Raw genomic sequence first — 22,204 nt, forward strand, 5'->3', positions numbered from 1 at the left:
CCTCAAAATGCACTCATTCGAGGCACTCCTTAAAATGGAGAACATCGACATCTTTGCAGTGACAGAGACCTGGTTCAAAGCTCCAGAGAGCACCCCTGCATTACCAGGCTATAATTCATACCACACCTGTTGGCCACCTAACCCAGAAAGAAGCACTAAAGGTGGAGGCGTGTCCATATTCATTAAGGATATCCACACCTCCAGGCTAGTTACACAGCATAATGCATCCGAGATTATCCAAGTGCAACTAACTCTGGGCAAGACCGCAATCCAAATTGTAGCTTGCTACAGACCCCCCCACCATGCCCCAGGATTCCCACTCCTCATTTCTTGATACACTGTAAAGTATTATGGTACAACCCAACACCCTAATAATGGGCGATTTCAACTACCCCACCATTAACTGGGAAAACTACTCATGTACCAGCTCTTTTGCTCAATATTTTCTGGAATTCATAAATTCCAATGCCTTGGATCAACTTTTTCACACCCCCACCAGGGGCACCAATATCCTAGACCTGGTCATTACCAACATGGGCAACCAGTGTTCCACACCAGAGGTCAATTCCTCATTGGTCAGATCCGACCACAAGCTAATCACCCTAGATATCCACATCCCGCCCCCACCCCCAATTAGGGAAACCACCGTGAAAAACTTCTCCAAAGCCAACTTCACACTTCTTAAGACAGAAGTGGCAAACTTCATGACACCCATGCAGACGGGCAATAGAAGTACAATTGCTGAATCCTACACAAATGCACTCCATAAGCACTTACACGAGTGCATGGATCATGTTATCCCTAATAGAACCAAGATGCTATCCTTCTAAAAAAAGGAAGCCAATCTGGTGGTCCTCTGCCATAAACAAACTCTACAACAGAAGAAAGAAACTGTTGCAAAAAAGAGTAAAGTCCCATGACTGGAGGAACTCCCTGGTCAACCTCAGTAAGAAGCTGAGATCCCTCATAAAATCCTCCAAAGCTAGTTATGAAAACAAAATTGCCACTGACTCTAAGGACAACCACAAAGCATTCTATAGCTATGTCAAGAATCTCAATGGCAACACTCAGATCTGCTCTGAGTTACAGCACAATGGCACTAAATATAGAGAACCAACTGATATTGCCAAAATCCTGGCAGTTAGGTTCAGTGCTAACTTTACCCCCCTCTCACCCCCTAGAGGGTCCATCTCTATACTGGAAGAATGCAAAGTTCCTGTAATCATGGCTACACTGGTAAAAAACACACTCTCCAAAGCCAAGAATATAGCATCCATGGGACCTGACAATATCCCAGGCTGCGTTCTGCATGAACTACAGAATGAACTGGCACTCTACCTAAATACTATGTTCAGTCATAGCCTCAGCTCAGGCTTTATGCCCACTGAATGGCACACCGCGATGGTTATCCCACTCCACAAAGGCAGAGCCACGATGAACCCTGGGAACTACCGCCCCGTTAGCCTGATGAGCTTGGCCTGCAAGGTCATGGAATGTATCATCATGGAACTCATAAACAAAGACATTGGTAATCTCCAAACTCTGGACCCTACCCAGTTCGGGTTTGTAAAAGGCAGATCATGTCTCCTAAACCTGACTGACTTCTTTGAAGCAGTCACCAAAGCCATAGGTGAGGGTAAGGTGGTTAACCCAGCTTATCTAGATCTCGCCAAGGCTTTTGACACCATCCCCCACTCTGGAATTATAGATAAGCTCACTAAACTAGGTATAAATCCCTATGTCACAAGATGGGTTGCCAACTGGCTCATGGACAGAACCCACACTGTGAAAGTAGCAGACTCCAAATCGGACTTCAGACCAGTGACAAGTGGAGTACCACAGGGTTCATTCCTGGATCCTCTCCTGTTTGGTATCTACTTCTCTGAAGTACAGGCTAACACAGAAGGTCTTTGGCTAACAAAGTTTGCAGATGACTGCAAACTAGGAGCCATAATCAAAACTCCTAATGATGTGGACATACTACAAAAGGGCCTCACTGAGACAGATGCCTGGTGTCAAAGCCATGGCCTGAAGCTCAATGCCAAAAAGTGTATTGTCATCCCCTTTGGTAAAAACTCTGTATCCATGAACTACCACATAAGTGGTAGTCTACTTAACGCCAAAAGTGTGATAAGAGACCTTGGGACACAGGTGGACAGTAGTCTCTCCTTTGATAATCACATTGCCACAGTGGTCAGGAAATCCTTCTACGTGACTCACCTCATCACAAAAGGTTTCTCATCCAGAAAAAAAAAGAGGTCATTATTCCCCTCTACTCGTCACTCATTAGACCCATTATAGAGTACAACACCCCTTTTGGTATGTACCTCACAAGACATCTACAACAACTGGAAAGGCCACAAAAATACCTCACAAAGAGGATTACTGGCCTCAAACAGATGCCCGATGCAAACCATCTCAAAAAACTCCAGCTTTACTCTGTTGCATATCGCCTACTCAGAGGCGATCTTTGCCTAACATACAAAGCTATGTCAAACCCAGAGCTGCTGGACATGCTCCACTTAAAGAAATTCCAATCCCTCCGAGCTACACGCTCTAGGGACCTAAACCTTGTCTTCACAATAAACAGGACATGCTGGAGGGATAGATTCCTGTCCCAGAGACTTCCTATACTCTGGAACAGACTACCTATCTATGTCAAACAGAGCTCCTCATTAGCACTCTTCAAGAAAAATCTTGATGATTGGATGGGAAATAGGAAATTCACCCTAGGGATCACTTCTGTGGCTCTGCTCGACAAGGGCACAGGAAAATATTTTTCTTGGGTGGTGAAAGCCTGGTACCTTTTTGGCTAGGCTTATATAGGCCCTAGGGCTAATAACCTAGTACCTACCTGTGAACCTATAAGGTGGCTGGTACTGGTGGCAGTATGTTACAAGGGACATCTGATTGTATGGACACAAGTGCCAAAAACGTAGTACTTGAGGTGTTTACAGCAGGCTCGGTAGCCACAGTAGCAAATATGATCAAGAATAATAAAAGTAATGCAACAAGGTATCCAATGCTATCACAACAGGGCTGCTGTTTATCAGGGCTGTAAGCAATCAAACATAGAAACTATACAATATAGTCAAAAGAGGTGGTTCTATCTCAGGATGACTGCAGTATAGCAGGGCAGTAAATAATCAGCTATAGCAGAACTACAGTACTGTAGCTACAGTTTAGAAATACATAAAAGTGCATAACAATTAGCAAAGCTAAATTCAACCTCAGTAACTGGCAGAAGGTGCCACAACTGCCACCAGACACACCCAAGAGCAGCCAGGCACAGATTATCAGTAAGATGGTTCCCAGGAAGGTGCTGCAACCTGCCACCACAAACAACCAGGTGCAGGTGATCACTAAAGTATACTAGTGCAAATGATAGTGGCTGGGAAGAATAAGTAAGTTGCCAAGATAAGTACTTGCTACTATCTTATGCACTCCAGTGCTGTGTTGTATATTCATTAAACCTGCTGCAATTCCCAGATGTTGTGGGAACATTTTTCCATTCGAATCTGGTTGCAGAGTATAAGGCAGGTAGATCATGAGAAAGCCCAACACAGTAGAATGGCAAAATGAATAAATGCAACAAGTTTAATGCAGATAGCACAGTGCACAGGCCAGTGAAAAGCTAGCATTTCTATGTAACCTCTAGTAATAAAAACCACAAACAACCCCAGCAGTAGCCCTTTCTCTCAAACTGTCTGAGTCATTTAGTCCAGTTTCGGATGCAAAATTATAACAGCACTAAAAACAACCATTAAATCTGCAGTAGCACAATATATTGTATAAAGTAAGTGCAGAGACATTTATTTTGCAGATGTTGTGGAACTGTTAATCTGCTAAATCTAGTAACAGACTTCAAGGCAGGCTAGTCCTGCCAAAGCCTAGCAAAATAAGAGTGGCAGTATTATCAAACATAAAAAGTTTAAAACAGAACACAGAGCAGACCAATGAAAAGTCAGCACTGCTATATTAACCATTAGTAATGCTAATCAGAAAGAACAGAAGCCTCTTCTGTCACCAAGGAGAAGGGGAAGGAATAGAGCAATTTCAGATGCAAAATTGCCATAGCAGAAAAACAGAGCCTTAAAATCAGTCCGAATGCATTCTATTGTATAAAATAAGTGTAGGTGAGTTTATTTTTACGATGCTGTGGAACTGTTTTTTCAGTCAAATCCTGTAGCAAAATTCAAGGCAGATTAGTGATGTTGACTCCCAGCACTATACTTCAATCACTGCAGCAATGACATGAAGGGGACCCATCTGGTGCTTTAAGGTTTGCAGCGCACTTTGGAGCAATGGAGGAGTAACAGACTTTTTATAGAAAACAAATAGGTGAAATACCTGTATTGTACTTCTTGTACTGGAGCTGTGATATGGGGGGTGGTTGATACTACTACTGCAGCTGTGACATCCTGTATTGTACTTTATAGCAATAAAGAATTAACATACAATTTTAGAGCACATTTGCACACACACACACACACACACACACACACACACACACACACACACACACACACACACACACACACACGCATGCACATACACTGTTGCAACATAATACTATTGGTGTTGTCTTTTTCTGACTTAATATAAGCTACTGTATATTAAAATGCCTGCCTGCAGCACCTAACATAACCATTTCCTGCTGAACTGAGTACAAATGATGAGAGACATATAGTAAACAACAACATGCTCACCACAGCTCTCATCCTTCCCTCTCCAAAATGTAAAATACTGCGTCTTACAACCTAGAGCAAATGGACACAATATAAAACACTTATGAACAGCTGCCATTAGGAAGCCCACAGCATGATTAATAACTGTTTCTTTGCAGAAAGTTGTTTTGATCAGGTATTGTAATTCACTATTATTTACCTTGGGTATTTAAAAATATGTTTTTTGATAATGAGTATGTGATAGACCCTTTCATTGTAAAACACTGTGGAACATAGTTGTCAACTTCTTCGTTGAGATACAGGGACAAAAAAACGAACATCAGGGTAGTGGAGTTTAATGGATTAAGAGGACTAAGGGGCACTTTTATTTACTTTACTGAACTACTGATGCACAGTCATGGAACTTAGTGATCATCATCGCACCCAGTAACTTCTGTAGAAAATATATAGTGACTTTTTTTGAATGATAGGACTGGCAGCATTAATGGGGACCCTAGCTAGCACTGGACACCTTGTGCTAAATCCGGCTCTGAGTAAAGCACAATATAATTAAAAGCAAATAATTAGAATTAGAAGTTGCCAACAAATATTAAGAAATAACTTTCCTGTGGGGACTAAGTTCTACACAATCGCATCTCTTGGATGTTAAAGTATTATCTGTTTTATTCATCTGACTCAAGTTTTGTGAACAATAGTTTTAAACATAATACTTAAAAGTGATTATGAAAAAACAATGTCATTATTTCTTAGACCTCCAGTAACATTTTTATTGAATACATCAACATTAATTGTAAACTTTCAAAACAAACTGAAAAATATCGTAACCAGAAGCACAGTCCACACTTATTTATTATAAAGCACGTTTCGTTCGATTTATAGTTCTGGTAAAAATCTAACGAAAAGCGCTTTATAATAAATAAGTGTGGACTGTGCTTCTGGTTGCGATATTTTTCAGTTTGTTTTGGGCATGTAAATGTTTTCGCTAGTTTAGTCACTTAATTGTAAACTTTGTTCATTTGCACACAATTTTGCCTAAAAAATACTGGCTCCAGAATATCTTAAGCCAGTAACCAGCCTGTGATTTGTAATATATAACTACATTATGTTATATAACTACATTATGTACAAAAAAAAATGACACAATTAGGATTGACTAGTTTCTGTAGGATAGAATAAATTAAGTATAAATGTGCAACATTTTTTTTTTATTGTTTTTGCAGAAATGATCTACAGTGTCTTTAATGCAACACAGCCAGAAGCAGTGCAGTGGCAAAATTCATTGACAAAAACATTTTCCAGGCAGCCTATAGTCTCAAAATTCTCCTGGTTTGAGGTGACTTTAAATATATGAGCAGCAAAAAGTCTCATCTCTGATCAAAGTTTTGTATAATTTATTATGAAATTCCCACTGGTGCATCTTCTAAGCCACCATTAAATAGGTGTTCATTACCATTGTATTCCTGAGTATAACAGGTGAAGTTCCAGAGTTCTTTAGCCCTGTCATAAGTACTGAAAAGGCATAGTGAACACACGTGATTTTAATATAATGTTATTGATTACATCATCAATGCCGTCATACTGATTTTTCCTTTATTTCATTTCTAGGGGTCTACATACTATCATATACAGGAAATAATTGTGAGTCTCCTCAGGACAGTGAACAGGACTGTCATTTCACTGGGAAGAAATAGCAACGTAACTGTAAGTCACTTCAGTCCAGCAATCATTTATTGTCACAGCATAGATGAAAGTTTTGCAATCATTTAACCACAGAGAACCTGCTATGGTTATTTATTTATGTGTGTGTGCATTAATTATGCAAGTCAGTCTGTGGATATATTGTCTCACTGTTTGTGAGCATGGTACATTTTCATTTATTTTTGTTCTATGTGCTAGGAATGCATAAACACCAAGTATACCCAACATTGCAAAAGTAGGCACTCCAGTCAATGGAAGGATAGTAGAGGTCATACGTGCTGAAGAGACATTGTTTATAAAGATATCCTCTGCGAATGCCAGGAACCTTTTCATAGATATCTGGAGCCATAGGTTTATAGGTTCTAGGCTAATGGCCCTGGAGCCTTTACAAGCCTAGCCTGACCTTAATTCCCAGTGCCTCTGTCAAGCAACTGGAGTGATCCCTGGGGTGAATTTTCTATTTCCCATCCACTCATCAAGATTTCTCTTGAATATGGCCAGTGAGGTGCTCTGTTTGACATGTATGGGAAGTCTATTCCATAGCATGGTCAGTCTCTGGGTTATGAACCTGTCCCTCCAGCACATTCTGTTGATTGTGGTAATGAGGTTGAGGTCTCTGGAGCGTGTGGTGTGGAGGGATTGGGATTTCTTTATATGTAGCATTTCTAACAGAGCTGGGTCAGACATGGCTTTGTAAGTCAAGCAGAGATCGCCTCTAAGTAGGCGATATGAGACAGAGAATAGTTGGAGTTTTTTGAGTCTGTCATTATAGGACAAGTGTTTAAGGCCTAGCATCCTCTTTGTGAGGTACTTTTGCAGCCTGTCCAGTTGTTGGAGGTGTCTAGTGAGGTACATGTCAAAAGGGCTGTTGTACTCGATGATTGGCCTAATGAGGGAAGAGTAGAGGGAGACAATAACCTCTTTCTTCCTAGATGCAAAACCCTTAGTAATGAGATGGGCCACATAGAAGGACTTTCTGACCACAGTGACAATGTGGTGGTCAAAAGAGAGGTTGCTGTTAACCTGTGTTCCCAGATCTCATATAACATCTTCTGTGTTCAGTGGACTACCATTGATGTGGTAATTCATGGGAACCGAGTTTTTCCCAAAGGGGATGATGACGTATTTTTTGGCATTGAGCTTAAGGCCATGGTTCTGACACCAGGTGTTAGAGGCCTTTCTTCAGGATGTCAGCATCACTTGGGGAGTTAATAAGAACTCACAACTTGCAATTGTCTGCGAACTTTGTTAGCCAGAGTCCCTTCATGTTGGTCTGAATTTCAGAGAAGTCGATACCAAACAGGAGAGGACCCAAGACCGAACACTGTGGGACTCCACTTGTGACTGGTCGGCAGTCTGACTTGGAGTCAGCTACTTTCACACTGTGGATTCTACCTGTGAGACAGTTTGCAACCCACCTAGTGATATAGGGGTTGATGCCTAGCTTAGTGAATTTTTCTATGATTCCTGAGTAGGGAATGGTATCAAAGGCCTTGGCCAGATCAAGGTAGGCTGTGTGAACCACCTTGCCTTCATCCACAGCTCTGGTGAATGACTCAAATAAGTCGACCAGGTTGAGCAGACATGATCTACCCTTCCCAAAACCAAACTGTGTGGGATACAGAGTTTGGAGATTACCTATATCCTTGTTTATTAGGTCCATGATGATGCGTTCCATAGCTTTGCCTATCAGACTCATCAGGCTAATGGGGCAATAGTTCCCAGGGTCTGTAGTCACTCCTCCTTTGTGAAGAGGGATGACTGTAGCAGTATGCCATTCGGTAGGGACAAAGCCTGAGGTGAGGCTGTGAATGAACAGGGCAGACAAGTGTGGTGCCAGTTCACTCTGTAGTTCACTCAGAACACATCCAGGGATATTGTCAGGTCCCATAGAAGCTGTATTCTTGTCCTTGGATAGTGCTGTTTTAACCTGTGCAGCAGTAGTACTGGGTGCCTGGCAGTCTACTGGTATTGTGATTGGTCCTTTGTGAGGGGAGAGAGGGGTAAAGTTGGCAGTGAATCTGTCAGCCAGTAAACTGGCATTATCTTTTGGCTCGGTATAAGAGGTACCATTGTGCAGTAGCTCAGAGCAAATTCTGGGTATTGCCATGGAGATTCTTTACATAACTATAGAAGACCTTGTGGCTGTCTTTACTATCTGCTGCAATTCTGTTTTTATAGCTAGCTTTAGAGGATTTGATGAGGGATCTCAACTTTTTGTTGAGGCTGATAAGGGAGTTTTTCCAGTCTTGGGACTTCACCTTATTCTGCATCAGTTTCTTCCTTCTCATGTAGAGTTTGTTTATGGCAGGGGACCACCAGATTGGCTTCCTTTTTTTGGAGGAGAGCATCTTGGTTCTATTGGGTATGGCGAGATCCATGCATTTGTGTATGTGTTTGTACAGTGCATTGGTGTATGATTCGGCAGTCATGCAACTATTCTCCATTTGCATGGGTGCCGTGAAGTTAGCCACCTCTGTTTTCAGTAACCCAAAGTTAGCTTTGGAGAAGTTTTTTATGGTGGTTACCTTTGCGGGGTGGGGGGGGTGGGAGGGATGTGGATTTCCAAGGTAATTAGTTTGTGATCGGATCTAACCAGGGAGGAGTTGACTATTGGTGTAGAGCAACAGTCGCCCATGTTAGTAATGACCAGGTCAAGGATGTTGCTACCTCAAGTGGGGGTAAGAACTTGCTGGTTCAGGGCATTGGAATTAATGAGTTCCAGGAAACGTTGGGCAAGTGTATTGGTACATGAGAAGCTTTCCCAGTTAATGGAGGGGTAGTTGAAGTTGCCCAGTATGAGATTGTTAGGTTGGACCCTAATATACTTCAGGGCGCTTAGGAATGTGAAGTGTTAGTCTTGGGACTTAGTTGGGACCTATACCAGGCTACGATCTGAATCGCTGTCTTACCCAATGTTAGCTGTACCTGCAGTATCTCTGATACATTATGTTGGGCTACCAGTCTCCTTTATGAATATGGAAACACCACTGCCTTTGGAGCTTCAGTCCAAGTCCTGGGGCGAAAGGTGTAGAATGAGTTATAGCCTGGAAGTGTAGGGGTGCTTTCTGCTACTTTGAACCAGGTCTCTGTTACAGCACAAATGTCAGTGTTCTCCATTTTAAGGAGTGCTTCGAGCGAGTGCATCTTGAGATTTAGACTTCTAGTATTGAGCAGCATGACCCTCAGATTGAATTTGTTTATAGCTGTTACAGTGGTAATTTGGTCTTTGGAACACAGCCTAAAAAAGGCAATATAAGGGTGGGAAGACCCTTGGCCAGTATCCGGAAGCCCAGGGGTGACAGATGCAGGCTGTCTCTGGCAAAGCATCAAGGTCTGTCAATCATGTCATCTCAGGCAGACAGATAGAGGGTAATCAATAGCAGGCTATTAGTTGGAAATTAGATTTCTCTTAGGTGAGCTGTAGTTCAGTAAGCTCACTTGGGGTAGTGTCTTGGTATTCATTTTGAAGGGATATTGTCCCTTATGAACACTGACACTCCACCACTGTTAACGGTGGGCCTGATGGCATGGTACACACAAAACCCAGCCACAAAAGGGGTGCTCTGTAAAGATTTGAACCATATCTCTTTAACAGTGCATATATGGATACATTCCAAATCCAGATGTGCCTCAAAGTTAGGCAGTTTTTTGTTAAGACTCCTGGCATTGAGTAGAGTCACCTTAATGTCATCCAGTTTGTGCTTGTAAAAGTTTATTAATTTGGCATGTTCATTCGATTTACTTTGCCTAAAAAATGCAAAATGGGGCAGCTCCAACATGTCCTTCTGTATTGTCTTGAGCAGTTTTTATGAGTCATTTACTCACACATGGGCTACAATCATGTCATAGTCATATTTGCAGGAGGAGAAGGTCTTGAGTGCCCTAGTTATATCCAGCATCTTGGCTCCTCGGAAACAGCTGCCTGTCACCCTGTCCTTGTCCTTCTTTTTGTTTTCATTGCACACAGTGGCTGCCAGTCTCAGCCTTCCAGCAGACTACCCCTCTCACTGTTCTAGCAGACAGAAACAATTTGTGTCATCTGTGTAATGAAGCTTTGTAATTATGCATGAAAGCCATTTTTAGTAATCTGGCAGTATGTGTATACCCCAACGTTATTTATCTGCTTTTCGTTTCATAAATAGCATTGCATATTTTTGTAATACAGTCTCGGTGTTTAGAAGCACAAATAATCCTGTATTTCTCATTATCAGAACATACTATGTCTGTTTCACACACACACACACACACACACACACACACACACACACACACACACACACACTCACACACACACACAAAATGTCACATTAAATTGCACTATAATGTACAATACAATCCATTCTTAAGTTTCTGGATGAAATTATGACTGCTAGAAATATATTGGTCTGTACATTACTCAGCTGAAATCAGCAGGGGATAATCAATAAGGATACCGTTTTCTAATTCTGTATTACTTCTGTAGTGAATCAGACCTTATTATGACTGTACTATAATTATTTTTGCTGCTTTATCACCACAGCTGAGGCAATGCTTAGTATGTCTTTACTTTCACAATGGTTTATGTTTGCACTTTGTAACCTCAATGCAGAATGTTTTAATGCTGACTCCTCTGTGAGGCAGAACTGTTACAACAATGGCTGGCGCATCACATTTCCTAATGCACGAATCAGAAACCTTGCCAAGATATCACACTGGTGCTTTTGAAGTTGTACAAATGCTGTGTTCTATGATCATAAGTATGACGATGAAAGAATGCTCTCTGTAATCAGCATTATAGTACATCCATTACTAATGGTCAATAAAAAGTGATTTGTTTTTGGCAGGTTTAGTGTGTGCTACTCTGTATTAGAAGTCAGCTTATTATTTCCTAGAAAACACACCAGTCAGTGTTAGTCTTTACATGTCAGACAGGAAATTGGCTCTTGACAAATAGCCTGTATGCTGGTTAAAAAAATATCAGTCTGTATCTGTCTCGGCATGGGGAAGAATCTGAACAGCGTAGACTAAAGTTAGATGTACTGAACTTAATTAAGTTGGCAAATCTCCTTTCCTGAAAACCATCTACCAGCAGGATCCAAGCACCTATGCTCCAAACTATCAGTCACCTGGACCTGGGTTCCTTAATTCCAACCACAGCTATGTAAGCTCTGTACTGTGGCAGCCAGAAGTGTCTAACAGCTTTAAAAGCTATTCATTGATATGAGGGACACTTTGTTTTTGTGGACTACCAGTGCTGCAGTGTTGTGTGTTGCAGCTTTCAAAACTGTGAAACACTATGCTCCCATACTTTTGTTTTAGTTGCAGTGTAAGCTGCTGTGCTATGAAGAATTATGATCAGGTTTCCATTCATAACTTTTTGTTAATGTGTTCTCCAAATAGATTCAAGAAATTCACCTTCAGAGTGAGTTCACTTCTCAAACTTCACTCTTGAGTTGTATTTCTCAAATCCATTTACTGAACACATTAATGTATTGGTTGTAATCATTGACTTGATCATAATTCTCTGTCTTGAGAAAAGAAATCAGTCTATCAGACTGAAATCCCTCAGCCCATTATGTAAAGTGGTTCCCCAGTACTGGAATATCACTTTTCAGATTTATGCTTGCATGAAACTGGACACTTTCCAGCTGTATATATGAAAAATGTGTACAGCACTACTGCTGTGTATAGGAATAATTAATAATTTTGTTCAGTTTACCAGGGCATTCTCCATTACAAGGTCCGTTGGATTATAGCAGATCTGTAGCCAGATGTCTTATGATACACTATAAATAAACTGCACACTGTACAGGTTACCTGGTTTGACTACATGTTATACAGGTAACCTGATTTGGGTGGCAAGGTCATATTTTCTGAGCAGGGATTGCTTGCTCTATAAAGATGGATGCTAGGCACATGCAATGATGTAAGTAAATGTGCATCCTACCATACAAAAAAGACAGCAAGTAAATTAGGAGAAGTTCCATATAGTAGGATCCATAACCATTCTGTTTAGCAAGTTTGAGTTAGTGATACATAATGCCCGGAATTCAGAAAGGAGTTAGTACTGGTGAAGTGCTTTGTGACACAGTCAGCAGTTTTTTAAACTCTCTGTGTTTCATGGAATGGGATAATGTATTCATTTTAAACTAACTTGCATAACATTTAGGTGCAATACTATGTATTTTAGGAGCATAGTTAGCCCCATTTCCATGAAACATGGAATGATTAAAAAAAACAGCCAGTCATGCTGTGTAGGACTTTGCTGATTATTTTCTGAATTCCACTGAATGATTTTTCATCTGGCCTGTGTGGTAGTTGTTATTGAAATGAAGCCAGAAGTTATGCACAAGTGGATGTCTGCGGAAAACTGATGAAGAACTATTAAACTCTGGTGCTCACAGGATAAAGAATGCACATAGTGACAAATGTTTCATTCATACTGTTTTATAAATTAATGTTGATTCACACTGAATAATAACCAACATTACTTATTCTTGATTTCTGGACGTAGTTGGAGAACTCTTACTTATTTGTTGAAGGCTCCCATTGTCTAATGCAAACCACTGCTGTGGCAGATTGGTTTTGTTAATATCTTGAAGGATCATTAGAAAGCAATTACATAGCAGTCATATAGATTTTTGCTACTTGAAAAACAGACTGAATTTCTAGCAGCCAATACAAAGTACAATGTATAATGTACTTTTGCAGAAATAATGTTACCAGAATTATTATAATTTTTGATGCATCTTCCATCCAAAACCAGAAAGCATAACAGAAAGTGACACTGAAATATACTGATACTGCTATCATGTAGAATAAGCGTGTATTCACTACTTGAATGCTTCTTGAGCAAGCCAAATACCTGATGTAAGTTTGGAGCAATCAACTGTTTTAATGGTTATTGAGCACACTTTTAGCTATAACTGTTCCCATGAAATGCACAACGGGCAAGCTGATACAAATTGGACCACCAACAGCTCAGTTACACATATATTTCTCAGGCTGCACAGAGGGACTGTTTTAAACAGAAGATATGCAAATCTCAGCTGAAAAAAATAATCATGACTGTACTGGTACAAATGTATAAAAAAGTAAGAAAACAATAATTTTATTTACAATAAATGCAACAGCAGCATTATGGATAGATGCAGAAGTAATTTCCTCTCCCTGAGTGTAATGCAGCTTTTTGGGTCTTAGAAGATATTCAACAACAATATCAAGTGAGAATTTCTAATAGTGTACATGCGTGTGTGTGTGTGTGTGTGTGTGTGTGTGTGTGTGTGTGTGTGTGTGTGTGTGTGTGTGTGTGTGTGTGTGTGTGTGTGTGTGTGTGTGTGTGTGCATGCGTGTGTGTGTGTGTGTGTTACAGAAGCAGTGGCATGACTGCTATCTCTGTCTTTCTCTCTGTCTCTCTGTGGTGATGGGAGTGGTTAAACACATTGAAGATGGGTAATGATGGACCTCTTGCTTATGTCAAGGGGTCTCAGGGTGAGCTTTAAAGCAACTGGCCTGTCATTCTAACAGCTGTTTAGGTTATGTAATGGAGAAGACACGAAGAAGAGAGCTGATGGAGTTCTTACAGGCCAGTGGCCTCAATCCATGCCATCAGCATTTTGTTACACAAGTAAGAACTTGTCAGTTTATTTAATCCTATTGTAGAAGTGAGTAATGACTTAACTGATAGGACAGTGCAGTGCACTTTGACATGCTTGTATTTACGGAGGCCTTACACTTTATGACTCACAGAAGATTTGTGCAAAATCTTAAATATATGGGCATGAGGCTGGTGAGGAGAAGATCATTTAATCTGGACAGGAGCAGGCTAAGTAGGGAGATCTAGAGAAAGATATTTAAGTTATAGCTTGACAAAAGATTAATTGCCATGGATACCCTAGGAGACAGTTCTGAAACCTCTGCTATTCTGCATGTTTATGTTAGATGTAACTAGATCTCTGTAAAGAAAAGTGTAGCTATGACTGGATTAACAGTTTTATATAAATTAGTGCCTGAAGAGTTACACAAACATATATGCATATGGTGCAGAGTTTGGGACAGTAATCATAAATAGACTAAAAGAACAGTCTCTGGTATGACCTTGGAATGACAATGATGACTGGTGACTAGTAATAACTCTGGTTCTGTGCTGATAAGTTCAAGCTATGTGACTTATGTATGATATGGAATTAAGGCCTGGCACTTCACTTCCCTACTTGCCTAGTAAACTCTGTATATGGCGGTAGCTGTCACTAGGGTTACTATAGGAGTCAAATGAGATGTGATGTAACAGCATTAGATGGAGGGATGGATGGAAATAACTTGTGGTGGGGGTAGCCATTAGGAGAATATGAGTTATATTTAATGAACTAGCAGTTCTCACTTCAAAATGAAGTCATCTAGCTTTGCCTTGACAACTTTCTACCTCATTTCACAGATAGATAAGTCAAAGATAATGTGACCTAAAGCCAAAAAAGACAACAGTGGTGGAAGAACCCCAATTTCAATGATCCTTCCACTTTTGTACAACTTCTTAAAGATAATTTTTGTACCACTGACCCCACAAATGATCACCCTGCACAATGACTAATAAGCTCCAAGTTCCTATATTACAAAAGGAAGACCGAGAATGTAATTATTGGCTATTAGTCGTACAAGGTATGATGCAGTCTGCAATAACACTTTGAAAATTGCTCACCCTTTATCTGTATGCCACTCCTGCTTATTCTTGACTTGTATCTGAAACTTGATTCCTTTGGGAAGCTTTGCCCCTTTTCCCAAGCAGAGGAATTCGAGTTGTGGTGGCAAGTGTCACTCCATCTTTGCCTTTTTCACCTTTAGAAGTCCTTAAGAAGCAAATTGCTGGTTGCAGCATAGATTTTACCTTCTTAACTTTTGGAGAAATGTTTCCAGGCCAACAATGCCATCATAGGAATATAGATCTTGATGTAGGGAATGTATTTGGCTGGCTACTCTGCCTATTTCCTTTCCTAAAATGTAATAACTAAACAAAGAAATAATAAATAAATAAATACGTAACTAAGAAAGTAAGTAACTAGGTAAGTAAAATAAAAATTATTACTAAGATTGTTTCACACTGTGTTTTCCCCGGTCAACACTATAAACAATCTGTTGATTATGTGAGAGTTACCCATTTAAAAAATAGTAGCCAGCACACCAGTGTGAGATGAACCAATGTACTCTTTAATGGAGTAAAAGCAAGACAAACCAGTTTCGGCTGTTAAACCAAAGCCTTTGTCAGTGTCAAATGGAATAATCAGCAATACCACAAATAAATATTAACCACAATTAGTAACCAGGCATCCCATAGGTTGATCATAATAATCCATTGAGTCCAGGTGGGGATAATCCCCCCAGTCTAACAATCCACTTATTTTCTTTATTATCCAATATAGTATGCCAATCAATAGGGTTATTCCTTTTGCCTGAGAAAGTGTCTATAGTAGTGAATCTGTAAGCAGCAGATGAATGTATTACACAATGTTTGTATAGGACATTTGTAATCCTTTTGTGTTTAATGTCACTTAAATGCTGGCTGACCCAAAATTTAAATGTCTTAGAGGTTTGGCCCACATAAAAGGCCCCACAGGAACACGTCGCAAGATATATCACCCAGTCTGTGGAACAGTTAGCAAAAACGTTGATGTCATAAACTCTACTGGTGTTCCGAGTACTGAAACTCTTAATTTTGTTAATTTTATTGTAGTGAACACAGTGATCACATGGAAAACATCCAATAACAGCCTCGCCTGTCAGTGTAGACTGTGTCGAACCCCTAACTTTATTCAACCTCTGTTTATAGTGATTTAAATGTGCCCCCACTGTCTTTCCTCTTCTGAAACCAAAATGGCATCTATTCTGAATGACCCCATCCCAATTTGTGGTCATACAATAATATGTTCCAATTCTGATGAATAACCTGACAAAACATGTAATTGTTTCGACCATATGTGGTAATAAACCTGTGTTGAGAGAAATTAGTTTTAGGTTTATCCTGATATGCCATAAGATCAGACCTGTCTCTACATGATACCTGATGACACGCCATGGTGATAGCCACTGGTTTATAACCCCTGCATTTAAATCTGCGAACCATATCCTGCCTGGAGTTCTCATATTGTTGGGCATCGGAACAAATACTTTTAAGTCTGATAAATTGTGACTTGAGAATGTTACGGGTGACATGTGGCAGATGAAAACTGCTGGCATGTAATATGGAGTTGTATTGAGGGAACTTGCGAAAAACTTGGGTGTTCAATGTACCATCAGCATTCTTAGTCACTAAAACATCTAAGAAAGTTATCTGATGTTGATCATGGTGGCAAGTAAATTGTAAACCCCATTTATTATCGTTGATGTATTGAACAAATTCTTCAAGATATTCTGCATCTCCCCTCCATATAAGCCAGCAGTCATCTAAATAGCGGCACCAAATATCAAGTTCAGGTATATAAATATTATGTAGGGCATCATAAATCAATTGCTCCTCTACATACGCCATAAATAAATCTGCGTATATAGGGGCAAATGATGCCCCCATGGCGATTCCACGTGTTTGCCAAAAACATTCCTCTTGATAGTAAAACATGTTCATAGTAAGAACTTTTCTGTAAGCCCAATCAAAAAAGTATTGAACCCAGGAGGATATAGCTCAGAGATCCATAACCAATATTCCACAGCCAAAAGACCGGCCCAATGTGGAATATTGGTATAAAGGGTGGTTACATCCAAAGTACATAGAAGCCATTCTGGTTCAGTTTGGGCATCAGAAAGAATCTGTAAAAATTCTGCGGTATCTTTTATTCTTGATCAAACATGTTTCAACAAAGGTTTCAAATATTTTGTAAGAAAAACAGATGTAGGTTCTAAAGGGGATCTTCTCCCTGAGGAAGAGTTACTCATTTAAGAAAATAATTTTTTTTATGAGAAAGAACGATTTTTATTAACCATTTTCAGGAAATAGTAAATAATAATCTTTTTTTGTGAAACTATCCTTTTTCTATTCATACAATGTTTCACACCATCGATTCTTAGTCTGCCTTAGCTTTTCACAAGCCTAAAACCCACACAAGCACTCTTTCTCAAGTGTTTAGAGCTGTCTGTTTTTTCCTACTTCACTCCTGTCGACATATACATTGTCTAGCTTTGTTTGACTTATCTTCTGCTATAACATGTTCTATTTATAAACAGCATTTAATCCAAGTAACTATACCGCAGGCTATCTTTTGAACTTTATAAATGGTCAAGTCTGCTATTGCATTCCTGTATGAATAACATGTTTGTAAATAGCACTGAGTATTTTCATGAAGCTGCTTTTAAATCTGAATCCTTAGCTGCTTCAAAAATTGTTAGTTGTATAGTTTTCTACATGTGCCATATCTTTGAAAAGGAGGACCATTCTGTTTAACTGCCTCTGATGCTGCTATCCCAGTTAATAGAGTTTCCTCTGGAAAGTACTGGACAAACTGTTATCAGTCTAAATCCTAGTGGCTTGATACTAGCATGCCGTATTAAATTTAGTACAAAAATGCACCACATTGTAGCCACGTTGTCCTCACCTGCTCACTAAGATATGATGATGGCATGACAGTTTGTTTTTTACAAGCCCTGAAAGACTCCCACTTTAGATGCTGTATCATTCCTCCTTCATGTCAGTAACAGATGTGTTAGATTCTTCTCCATGACTTCTTGGCTCCAAATGTCCCTGATTACATTCTTCTGAATTCAGCATCGTAATGTTTGGCCACTAGACATAAAAGGTTTCTTCCTCAGTGCATTTGTTGTTAGTTGCTCTGATGTAACAGAAACATGTAATTAAAGCTTCCATTAAATCATTATGTAGCTATAAGGCAGGTGAATATAACAGTAGCCTTTTTAATAAATATCTGGACCTAAATAGGCACACATTTTAGACATGACATAATAGTACACTGATGACATCTAGAGTGGCATTTGTTAGAATTATGGCTCATATTTCATTTAACTCTAAGTCTGAATGATAGTATGCATTTCACTTCCAGTGGGGAAAAGAATTTTCCCCTCATGGTTACATTAATATAAGCTGATAGTTTTACATCTTCGAAGTGTCATGAATCCAACTAGTTCGATTTTATTATATTGTTTTATTCAAATCAGTAATCAATACAAGAAATTGAACAGCGAATGAACAAAATATGAACTCGTAAATTAAGCAACAGCAAAAGACGAGACAAATTTGCAATCTGCTTGTGTTACTTTAGTAATACACAGTTAAGATACCAGAATATAGTATGACAAATGGTTACAAACAAGCATATTCCAGAATTTTCCATTAAACTTTTAATTTATGCAAACCTCCATCACAGCAGCTGTTTAGTAATTACATTCTAAACAACTTCAGGTCAGAATAATAATAAGTCTAATAAACTAATGCAATAAAATGGTTGCAAAACTCTAATAAAGTCACAAAATGGTCCGTATGATCTCACCCATAAAAGTAAACAAAACTGAGGTCTGAAATATTACTATTTGTCCAAACGACAGTTACTTCCATCTTCCATTCTCTACCAGCAACCTCCAGCAGCTATAAGCAGAAAAAGTCAGCCAAAAAAAATCCACCAAACAGGAGCTTTAATTGTGTGCTTTTATTCTTTATAACAGTAAAACAGAACATTATCAGTAACCAGCTAACAAATGCCACTTCCTTATATAAACATTTAGATATCATTCAACATAAGTTATCTGATCAGAAATTGTTGCCTTGGTAATGTAAAGAACCCACACATATTTAGTTTCCTTTTATATTATTATAATATCAGAAGGAAAAACAAAATATAAGATCATAATTTTGATGCAAAGAGTTTTAAAATACTGCTAATGGACACATGATCCTTAATTCCAGGGTGTTACATAGTATTTAACAATAGTTACCAGAAAAGCTGTCTGTATTCTAACTTAGCTTCCCAGCAACCCCCTTGTATAACTCCTTGAATGCTTGTATAAGGTCTTATTCAAGTCTTTCCTCTTAATTGCATTAGCATGAGCATATGTTGTCATTCTTAGGCATTTTTCAGTTTTATCTACATAAAATGCAATGCAGGATAAAGAAGTGGCTATGTAAACAATGCCCCTACAATTACAGTAAATGTTCTGTTGCCACAAATCACAATGGCATAAGAAGAAATGGTTACATTTATAGTATAGGTTCATAGGTAACTACTAGGCTATCTGCCCTTGGGGCCCATTTTTAAGCCTAGCCAGTTTCCCTCAAGGGCGAGATTCAAACTCTGTACCTTGTGCCTATGACGTAAACAGTTTTAATCCACGGGCTATTGCTGATTGTAAAAATAAACTCATACTGAAATGGTTGCTTCCAACACCCTTTTCTACAGTGATTACTGGAGCTCAACCCTCCAAATCCAAAACTAAGGAGACTATTTTAAAATCTTCCAAACCGTTAGCAACTGTTTCTTCTTCTTCTTTGGGGCCTCACAAGAAAAAGCAGAAGTCAGATCAGAAGACTTCCTCAATAATTTCAGTGCTGGGTCCGACAACTCCTTCGGCTTAGAGCACCTTGGATTCAACTCCTTTACCTATGACTAGCTACTCTCCTACTGTAGATCTAGTACTGTCTAGAGTTCCATGTCCATTTCTGGAACTCCAACATTCAAAATTCCCATCATTGGCATCCTCTTGGTCTTCCAGAAGTCTAACCAAAACCTATGTGGACAGGATGATGAGGATTTTTCTCATGGCACAGATTCAGATGGGAGTTATCCAAATTCCTACGTCTATGGATTAGGAAGTCCATCCTTCTGTAAATTCACTGATAACAACTTCTTCTATAATCTAACCCATCCTTTCAGATCCCTTGGATCTGAGTCTTCTGGGTGGGTCTGGTTTGGATCCAAAAATGGTTGTATCTTTGGATCCGAGGATATCTCTGAATGCACAGGCTCCGACATTGTCAGAGCCGGATGACTCTCAGAGCCGAAGCTGTCCTGTCAGGTCTGATGTGTTGGAGTTGACTCCAAAGTTTTCAGAGCTGACTTTACCCATCGGAGCTTTGGCACTGGACAGCTCAACTCCAACTTCTGCTTTGGATAGATTGCCTTTAGGGCAGAGGGAGTCAGTGGACCAGAAGCCTAGCTTTTCAGCTCTGATGTCTTCCTTCCCCCCCAGAGCATTCTGCCTTTGAGGTAGTGAAGAGCATATTCGCTACTGTGGCAGAGCAGACAGATCCTACCCCCTCAGATATTCTTTCCAGATCCCAGATATCTCTGTATCTTAGGCCACATCATTCAATTCCACAGGGACAGCCATCAGAAAGTCTTCACACCACCCAGCAGGGTTTCACTTTCTCTTAGTTCACTGGACCATGCCGCTGAGGAAGTCCTTATAAAGAGGACATGCAAAAGGAGGCACTTGGACTCCCCTCAGGAAACAGCTACTGAGGATTCAGTGAAGGGGAGGGGTCTCAATGATCATCTCCTGAAGACATCTCATTTGCAGACATTCTTAAGATCCTTAAACAGAGAGGCAGTTGGTCCTCTGATAATCCTTTTATGGAGGAGTAAGTATTCTTGGAAGCCTTTGGAGCTGGCTCAAGTACCTTCTGGGTTACTCTGCCCACAGATGAGCTCATTGACTTGATCTGTAGGCAGGCATGGAAGGAACTTGGCTCAGCTGAGTCAGCCACAAGGGACCAAATTGGATTCTGGCTCCATCAGCAGTTAAGGAATTCTGGAGTAAAGGGGTGCCCATAGATGCCATGGTCATGGCAGTGGCCACCAAGAAGGAACTTGCTGAACAGATTTCCTATGTCCATCCCCTAACAGGGAGTCTAGGGCATTGGACAGATTTGGGAAGTGTGTGTATGCTTCAGCGACCTTTGCCCTTCAGTCGCTGAACTATTTGGCACATGTTACGAGAACAGAAATGGTCTTGTCAAAGAACTTTCAAAACAGGCCGGGACCAGTACTGCTGAGGCTCAATCTTCTGTAGCTTCACAGCTGGCTATCATTCAATCTATTTCAAATTCATCCGTGAGTCTTATCTCGTATGCAGCTGAAGGTGCCTCAAGGGTGGCGGGTTCAGGCATTTTCATCAGGAGTCATGCTTGGATATGCTTGTGTGATTTTGTGGAACCCTAGACAAGTCTTCGTTTGTCAGTGCATCTTTTGATGGCAGTTCATTGTTTGACTCAGAACTGAAGGACACACTCTCCAGATGTGAAAAAGATTGAAAGATTCCTTCTGCAGTGGGTGCATGTTTTTTGGACCCCCCCCCCCAAAGATTCTATTCTGGGAATCAGCTGGGTGGTCAAAAGATTGGCTGTGTACTACATGAACTACAGAGTGAACTGGCACCTCACCTAAGTGTCATGTTTAATCATAGCCTCACCTCAGGCTTCATGCCCCTGAGTGGCGCACAGCTAAAGTTATCCCATTCCACAAGGGGGGATCCACCTTGGATCCTGGGAACTACCACCCCATCAGTCTGACGAGCCTGATCTGCAAAGCCATGGAACATATTATCATGGAAATTATAAACAAAGACATTGGCAACCTTTAAACACTGGACCCCACCCAGTTTGGGTTCGTGAAGGGCCAATCTTGTCTCCTGAACCTGATTGACTTCTTTGAATCAGTCTTCAGAGCTGTGGACGAGGGTAAGGCAGTCCACACAGCCTATCTCGACCTCGCCAAGGCCTTCAACACCATCCCCTAGGGCCGATAGCCTAGTACTAACCTATGAAACTATGTGGTTTAGGAAGTCCCAGGGTCTTTTCCAGGGGGCAGTGGGAGGAATTTGAATGGGTAGTGACACCCACATGGCAG

The 22,204-nt window shown here is 40.2% G+C and overlaps 1 protein-coding gene across 1 annotated transcript in view; it reads left to right on the top strand.

Moving 5' to 3' along the window:
* The window catches only part of DOCK2 (dedicator of cytokinesis 2), a 4,134,711-nt gene that overhangs the window by 2,108,567 nt on the left and 2,003,940 nt on the right, over nt 1-22,204 (top strand). The window contains exon 27 of the mRNA XM_044069535.1: nt 6,294-6,389. Within this exon, the coding sequence (XP_043925470.1) occupies nt 6,294-6,389 (96 nt within the window). The remainder of the gene's footprint in view (nt 1-6,293; nt 6,390-22,204) is intronic.

The sequence above is a fragment of the Protopterus annectens genome, chromosome 4.part0 (assembly GCF_019279795.1).
Source record: "Protopterus annectens isolate FY-2018-M chromosome 4.part0, PAN1.0, whole genome shotgun sequence".
NCBI classification, from domain to species: Eukaryota; Metazoa; Chordata; order Ceratodontiformes; family Protopteridae; genus Protopterus; species Protopterus annectens.